The sequence below is a fragment of the Amphiprion ocellaris genome, chromosome 6 (genome assembly GCF_022539595.1).
Source record: "Amphiprion ocellaris isolate individual 3 ecotype Okinawa chromosome 6, ASM2253959v1, whole genome shotgun sequence".
NCBI lineage: Eukaryota > Metazoa > Chordata > Actinopteri > Pomacentridae > Amphiprion > Amphiprion ocellaris.
This window is the reverse complement of record NC_072771.1, coordinates 13576557-13585333: the sequence shown is the minus strand read 5'-3', so window position 1 is coordinate 13585333 and position 8777 is coordinate 13576557. Positions and strand designations below refer to the sequence as shown.

Below are 8777 nucleotides of genomic sequence, written 5' to 3'. Positions count from 1 at the left end.
GGGGGGGGAAGGGCTGTAAAGTCAAGGAGGAGGACGGGAAGATGCAGTAAATGGTCAGCAGTATTGGAAGCAGGAAAAACCAGAGTAGGCTACTAAAGCTTGACCAATGAACACAAACTGCACAGGGCTAATAAACAGGAAAACAAGCACATCACCTATTCTTTCTGTTAGTAGCAGTCAAACAGCACCTAAACAGACACAGACAAACTCGCAAAATGACTAGACTGTTTTGTGAAGCAATGTGAAGAACTAAAAAGGAAAGAAGCTGTTTTAGGGTCCTTTGAAGGGATGTATCAATAGGAATTCTGTAGACCAGTTCTCTAAGAAATACATTTGAAGATGAATGAAGATGAAGTGTTTAAACAATTTATAACCATTTCCAAAGCTTTTAAAATATCAAGAGAAAAATGTAACAACAGTGACAATGAAACATACACTCTACTGTAATTCTGTGGAATCCATGCCTTAACAAATTATTCAGATTAACACTAAAGACCCTGATGCATACATTTTTTCTCTCAAAGTAGTGAGAGTAGTAGACAAAGTATTTTGATGAGGTATAGCATATGTTAAATGAAACCACATTGTGACATTTCCAGATTAAATCATATTTAGTCTTAGTTACATCTGCATATAGCTATTCATCGTTCTCCACAGCCATTCATTTTCTTTGAATTAATCATAAACTACGTCATTGCGTAGATTTGTGAATATCTACATATGCGGTCATTGCACAAAGCTTTGTGAGTATGCTTGTTACATATTTCTACATCCCGACATAGGGACATTACAAAGACAGATAATACTTCTACAAAGTAATATCTTTACTGGTTTCTTCTCTCATTTTCTCTCATCTTCTCATTTGAATAATACACAAAGCCCCTATAGTTTCATAACATAGGCCTACCGTATATTAAAATCAGCAACAGAACTTACCGTTTCTGTTGATACAAGTTGTTTTCTGTGCAGTAAAAAGTCATCAAGTTTTGAAATTCCAGCAAATTATTGAATTTTGTTTTGCCCCCGTGTGCAAGGAAACTACTGCATCTGAACACTCAAGGGATAACAATATCCATTAGTCACTGAGGAGAATTTTTTTCCCCAAATTTGAAGTCACACTGTATCCGACCACAATGGTTATGATATTTCCTTATTACAGATAATATTTACTCAACAGTGATGAAAAGATATCTCTACTGTCAGCATTTTATGGTGGGCTACTTGTAAAAATGTGTAATAGTCATAAAACATAGCCTTTTTGCTTGATATAAAGGATAAAATAAAGAAAAATTTGCAAGTAATATATCAAATGCTGGAAGAGCTAGATACTGCAGACCACCACCCTATATATCTGAAGGTGTTGATGCCTTTGCAGACATCAAAAGTTGAAGTGTAGAGGAAAAGGCACAATGTTTGTTCAGCCACAAACAGGGCCTCTATCAGCAGTCTTCAGGCCTGTCCTATCTTGTCTGTTAAGAGGCTTCTAAAGTTGCGACAACAACACATGAGCAACAGTTCTGCAAAATGAGTATGGTGTAGTTTCCCAACTCAGCACTGAAACAATTTAAATAACTGCCTTTGTGGTTTATGAGGTAAGCTTGTGAGCTAATGTCAGTATTTGGTGTAAAAACAATAATCTACTAATCATAGTAAGACTCAATAAGCATATCCATATACAGTGTTGCTAACAATGAACATCACAGTCTTTTCCATGCGAGTTCAGGAGTTGATACTGACAGCCTTGGTTAAAAGGGTTCTCTGTTTGTACAATTGTTGCTTTCTGAAGCTCTCTGGTCATCAAGGGGTAATAGAAGTTTACAGCCTCCATATTTTAAAACCCCTGATCTGTGCCTAAACTTAAAACTATTGTGAGGGCACATAAACATTTAATTAGGCCATATTAGGTATCTATAATGATGACAATATCCAGATTGATCTATATTTACAATTATTAGATGAATCACAGCCCATCAGAAGTTACCGTTTACATCCTTGTCTGTCCACACTCATAAAAAATTATAGATTGACACCCAAGTCACCAATTCGGTATGAGGCCATCTATCTGTGATATACGGTCACAATCTCTCCTTCTCTTCCTAGTCTATGGTGTTCAGTAATCAGGGCCAGAAAAGTTTGTGCAGACTATTATGATGTTGACAATGTCAGCGTCAGAATGTACAGGGAAGTTGACCTTTGACCTTTTGAATGTAAAATGTCATCCCTTCTTCATTTATCTTAATAGAGATTTGTGTAAAATTTAGTCAGAAATAGTCGATGAATTTGTGAGGTTTTGCCAAAAAAGTGTTGTGTGAGGTTACAGTGAAATTGAAAATCAAAGTCTAATCAGTTTTTCGTTGAGTTCAGGTGACTGTTTGTGTTAGATTTCGAGAAAATAATTTGAGGCACTCCTTAATATTGCGTTCACAAAAATGGAACAGACGAGTGCACAACCTGCAAAAAAATCATGCCTCTATCCCAGCTGACACCTGCCCCGGTGTCAGCTGGGATAGGCTCCAGCCCCCTACGACCCCCTACATGATAAAACAGGTATAACAAATCAAGTAATAGTTGATGACCAAATACCTGAAAAGTGGTAGCATTTTCATCATCCTCAGCTGCAATTTGTGCTTAGTGCCATTAAGCAAATGCTAAGACACTAAACAAAGATGGTGATTAACCTTCCTAAGAACAGCATGTCAGCATTGCCATATTAAGCATGTTAGTGTGCTGACTTAAGAATTTTGATCAGAGCACACCCTCACTAAGCTGCCACCGTGGCTGGACTCTTAGTTTTGCATAAACACACTGTTGCAATGCTTTAATGCAATATTATTGATCAGCAGTCATTTCAAGTTATGTATGTCTGATAAGTAATCAAAATGTAAATATAACATGAATACAAATTTTCCGTCAGCACGCTTCACTAGATTTGTTCAGTCATGCATTCATATTTCGCATTGATCACAGAAGAAATCATAGAGCAGGCATTTATATGGCCAGGCCAAGATTTTTTGCAGCCTGATTCTGCCTGTCACAATAACTATCTGTTCCAAAATACCAATATTGGCCCTCAGTGATCTTTATTGGTCCACTGTTTCTCCTGATAGTGGTGAATGTGAGTTGGGAAATCAGAAGCTGTGCAGGATGAGTGGCTTTTCTCCATAACCAGTTCTTAACCATGTGTCCATCCATTCATCAACATCCGTTCCCCATAGCCCCTCTGTCTCGGCACTTTGACCTCTGTATCGATCTTCCACATCCTCCATCTTATGACAGTTGCTCTGTAGCTCACTGCACACAATCTGTTAAATGTACAGTTAAATATGGACATGAAATATTTGCTCTACCCATGAGTCTTTACATTCATGTGACATTATGATACGTAACAGCCTGGCTGAGTTTCCATATAATCAGTAACATGCTTGATATGCCTTAGAGGTTTCTTTGCAGTTAAACCACTTGAGACAGGTGACTGTAATTGTTACTGTGCATGAAAAAGAGGATTAGGGTTAACAGAAGGATCTGCACTGCTTTTGTCAGTATAAAGACTAGAGCAACTTTACTTAATTAATCCAACTAATTAGACTTTGATAATTGCAGGCAAACCACTCCAGCACCCTCGTGTACTGTCTGTCTTCCTGCCGCCAAATGCAAATTTTTACAGCACACTCTCCAAACAGCTTTAATAAGCCTCCCCTCTGCTGGGTCTACGTGTAGTGACTGTGTTTGTGTGAGAGTTTTTTGCGGGTCAGGGGAGGCTCTAATCTGTTGTTAAACGTGAGTAGGTAGCAGTGTGTGAATGAGGTGAAGCTGAATGAAGGCACGTGCATGTCAGGATTATGACGCTGTCTGGGAGTAGGTAGGATTTGTGTCTGTGATTACACTCAGTCAGTGATGGCCAGGTGTCTCTTGGAGTCTGGGAAAGTCTGAACAAGAGAGGTATACTCTTCACCAGCTTATGTTTTGCATTACTTGTTTTCTTGTTGAGAACTAGTCATCCCTTAGTGGGTGTTACCCAACATATAATCCCACTTAGGTGAATGCATAATAGTGACTACATTATTTCACTGCAGTCACTCTTATTATTTCTAGTCCTACAACCATTGTTTTTGGTATTTCTGTAGTTTCTACTTGTTATATCAGGGGTGTCAAACTACTTTATTTCAGGGGTCACATACAGCCCAATTTGAACTATCCTTTAACAAAACATTATGAACAACCTGAAATTTCTTAATAAAAATAAGTGCAATTTCAACAGTTTTATGCCTCAGTTTATCATTTACACATTACAACTTACAGATCACAATTTGTCTACAAAATGTAGAAAACATTTAGTCACAGGTATCTGCAACTGAACAATAAAGTGCTTTACTTTATGATCGAAACAAACTTTTGTAAATGTAGTAAATTTATGCATAAAAAATACATAAAAGTTGTAGCAGTACAGTGGACAAATTTAAAATAGCAGTTTCTTTTACTTAAAAATTGCACTTCATGTCATGCCTGTAATTTTTACACTTTGCAAAGTCACCCCACGTACCAGATTGGACCCCCTGGCAGGCTGGTTTTGGCCCAGAGGCTGTATGTTTGACACCCCTGTGTTATATGAATACCTCTGTTTGAACAAATAGTAATTAACTCCTTACTTGAACAGTTATTGTGAGGTTCATCTTCTAATACACAGTATCTGTCACTTGTACGTGTGTACTGCGACTACGCTATTAGGACTGTCGGTTCAAGCACTACCCCGGCCCACCTGTAACGAAGCACACTGAAGCCAAGCAGCCGCTCTTGCTGTCCAGCTCACCACAAACACGCCTCTTCTCACACGTAAACACACGCACTCACACACATTCATACACACGTGGCCCTTGTGACGTCAGCAGAGGGGATTTCCCATGCCATATGAGAGCGTCAGACAGACACTACAAACGCTGTGTCACTGTGTGGCTGCCTCGCCTCACCGCGCCACACTTCGGCTCCCTCTCTCTTTTCGATTCTCCCCGTCTCGGTCTGCCTTTCGCTGTCTGTCCGCTTCACCTCGATCCGCTGTGTCTTCGCCAGCGGTCTGAACTTTCGCTGACTTTGTCCTGTCTTTTGGCAGTTTCTAATTCGGCAGCCCATTTCACTCTCACACGCCATCACTGCTTTTCATATCTTAACAGAAAGCTTTGCTACACTATTTGTTTCTGACAAACTTCCCGCTTCACAAAAATTGATCATTGACAGTTTTCTTAATAGGGCTTCATTAAAAAAGAGAAATGCATCCTGGCCGCAGAACCCGACTGCTGATATGGACAAAGCAATTTCCCCTTGGTTTTTGTGGTTATGTTCAGCACTTTGGCAAGAACGTGTACTGATGTCTGGTTTAAAGAGATGCAAGCTGGAGATGATCTTTCTTGCTGAGAATGTAAATATTTTGAACCCAGGCCTCCAAAATATGCTTGGTATGCCATTCTTGCATAGACTGCACAAAGTAAATACGAGTCCCTGCAGTTTTTTCCTTTTAAGCGAAAGGTTTTGCACGTGTTCCCTTTGCAGATCCCTGATTTGCATACGTGAACATGATCCCAGCTGATGATTTATGATGTTATGACACATAACAACTTTACTTTATGGAGCTTTAATGACTTCTCTTTTAACTGCATCTGTGGCACTGTGCTTATTTCATGTGTCTTCACTCGTTTTGAGTCAGCATGGTGGGCTTTGCTGTGTAATTGTGCATTTTGCCTGTCAGAGTGGAAGTCTGTGTTTGTGTGTGTGTGTGTGTCTGAGAGGGTTTGTTCGACTGTGTGTCAATGAGTGTATGTGTGTGTTTGTGCTGTGCAGTCCAGTCCAGTTATTGCAGGCAGCCCAGACACAGATGGTGCTCAGCGATACCACATACCAGAGGCATTGTTTAGGGAAGGCGAGTTCGAGGAGATAATTGACAGGCATAGAGAGGACCCATCCCCCCAACACACACACGCACGCACGCACGCACGCACGCACACACACACACACACACACACGCACACACACACACACAGACACTTGCACAAACGCACAACACACACCTCCCGCCCACCTTCACTTTCTTTATGTCAGTCTTTCTTTTATGTTGCTGCACACACACATGAAAACACATATTCACAGACCCTTTTGTTTTTTATTTTAACCTCCTCTTTTACTAGCTCCAGTTTCTCTCTCTCTCTCTCTCTCTTTCTCTCTCGACACCCTCACTTGCTCTCCTTCAGTTTCACCCTAGCAGCAGAACCCAGTCGGCCTCTGATTGGTGGACAGGCTGCCTTTGTGTGCTATCTGTAGCGTGACGTCTCTCCGTGTGTGTATTTGTAAATGTGTGTACATTTGTTCACGAGTGTATATGTTTAAAAAGACCGGGGGGAGGGGGTGGTTGAGGGGACATTCACATCATGTGTGCAGAAGGAGAAGAGAAGGAAAAAAAAACTGAACGAGTGGGAGGAAGCAGTGATAGCTATCAGATAAAAAAAAAAAATCTCTCTTGTGCATGTGTGTGTGTGTGTGTGTGTGTGTGTGTGTGTGTGTGTGTGTGTGTGTGTGTGTGTGTGTGTGCGGTAGACCTATTGGCATACGAGCAGGAGGGAGAGAGGGAGGGAGGGAGGACGAGCAAGAGAGCAAGTGGGGGGGAGAGAGAGAGAGAGAACGTGCGTACGAGGGCTCATGTAAAACCAGATTAAAAACACAAGATGGCTTCCTGAATGGGCTGCTGGAACACAGGCGAGAGAGAGAGAGACAGAGAAAGAAGAGTGGAGAGACAGAGAGAGAGAAAGGGAGAGAAGAAAGGGACAGAGGGATAGGGGTGAGGACGACAGGGAGCCGGAGTCTTCTGATGGGGATTCGGCCAGTGGACGGAGGAATACAAACCAAGGCAGCTCAGAGGCTTGGAGGGTAAATATTCATCTCTCCAGACTATTTTAGGATTGATAGGTGGGTGGGTGGGGGGTGAGAGGGGGGCTCGGAGGTTGGCGGGACTGGGGAACAGCTCGAGACAAAACACATGATTTAACACCGAGACAGCCAGGGCCATGTAGACAGGGGGGGTACATGCTGTGCAAAATAAAAAGATGCTATTGTTTTACAGTAATCAGCATTGCTTTGATGAACCATTTCCATCTATTCCACCTCAACCAACCTATCCACTGACACTTGCCATGTTTTATCAATTTACCCTTTAAAAAACTGGGTTATGCAGACCTGTGAAATTTATACATCAGGCAGGCTGCACCAGGTCAGGATACAGACATTACATAATTCCATAATTGAAATTGAATCTCGTTTTGCTGCGTCTCATTCGCTGTCCCAGCAGTAGAGGGAAGTGCCAGCTCACTGTTTGAGCACATATTAAAGAAAAGAGATTTCTGTGCACGGCTGCTTTTTGATGGTCGCTGAGGATGACAGGAATGATAAGGAGATTGCATGTGGGGTGGCGTAAATGTTGTGCGGCCATTCTACATGGCTGTAAAGGTGAAATATTTTTAGTGATTGCACTGTCCTTAATGATGAGTCTTTATGAACAGGCCCTTGTCGCATTATTCTATTGATTGTTATTCTCACCCCCTCCCATCTCTCTGTGTCTCCTTCTCTCTCCCCTCCACTCTCGTTCTGGTGGATGTCTGTAAAGGTGGACTATATTGAAGACAACAGTCAAGGCTGCTTGGGAAACCCTGAACTGGCAACTGAGGTAAGAGAGGGCATTGAGTTTGTATTGCTGTGGGCTTGTGTGTGTCTGTCATCTCTGTCACAAGTGCATAATATCTGGTCATGTTGTTGTGATTCTCAGCTGTTGGGTCATCAGCGCAGTGAAGTGAAAATGTTGTGGTTAGTCAACACAGTGACCAGTTCTTGTTCTCCATCAATGAGTTACCATGCACATTTTTTCAAATGTGACTACACCATGTCAGTTGTATTATATATGTGTATTTGTATAACTAGGTTTACCCACTGAAAACAGTTCCAAAGTTAAAGCTGTGATTGTCCCTGCTGTGTTGCTAGGATGTCATTTGACTATTTTCTGTGCTTCGTGGCGAGCACACAAGCTCATTATATTAGCACTCCTATCACGACGGAATACAGGTGTGTTAGTCTTCTCGCCTAACTTTCACTGCTTGGAAGGTGAGTTTCTTCAGCCCGATCTCCAAGCCGTGGTGAGCTAAGCGCCTCAGTGATGAAGTGGCGGCATCCTCAGTTTAAAGCGTCCCACGCTGCCCGCTGATTGGTGCCAGAGCCAGGCATGTGTAGATACAAGAGACCAGGGAAAGGAGGAGGGAGGAGGAGGAGGAACCCTGCACGCTGGCTCAGGAGCCAGGGGGGCCGTCCTGCTTCTCCTAGGTTCTGGAGTCAAATGAGGTAAAGGGAGTAAAAGTTAGTGGGTCACGCATGCGTACGTGTTTGATTGTCGGGCGTAGTAACCTGTGCCGTATGGCCGCTGAGAGTTGCTGTTCTACAGCTTCCCGAGTCGAGGCACGCTTGTGTGTTCATGTGGGAAGGAGTGTAGAAAGACGGCGAAGCTTCATAAAGAAAGGATTTATTGAGCATCAAACAAACTGTTGTCTGAGTTATGAGAATCTTGTGATGTCCTCTCCCAGCAGAAGAAAGAATGCTTTGACTTCACTTCCATCACATACATACAGTCATTTCAGTGTTGCACCTAGACACTGTATGTGGAAGTAACAAGCTCAGACATTTGACATTTACATTGGTCCATACATTCATCTGCATGACTACAGGGAAACGTAGGTTAATCAATCAGTTTCAAA

General features: G+C 42.0%; 1 protein-coding gene across 1 annotated transcript in view; it reads left to right on the top strand.

Moving 5' to 3' along the window:
- Positions 1-6719: 6719 nt before the first annotated feature.
- The window catches only part of tet3 (tet methylcytosine dioxygenase 3), a 36546-nt gene continuing 34488 nt past the window's right edge, over positions 6720-8777 (top strand). The window contains 3 exon segments of the mRNA XM_023275860.3: positions 6720-6737; positions 6739-6909; positions 7643-7702. Coding sequence (XP_023131628.2) covers positions 6720-6737; positions 6739-6909; positions 7643-7702 — 249 coding nt within the window.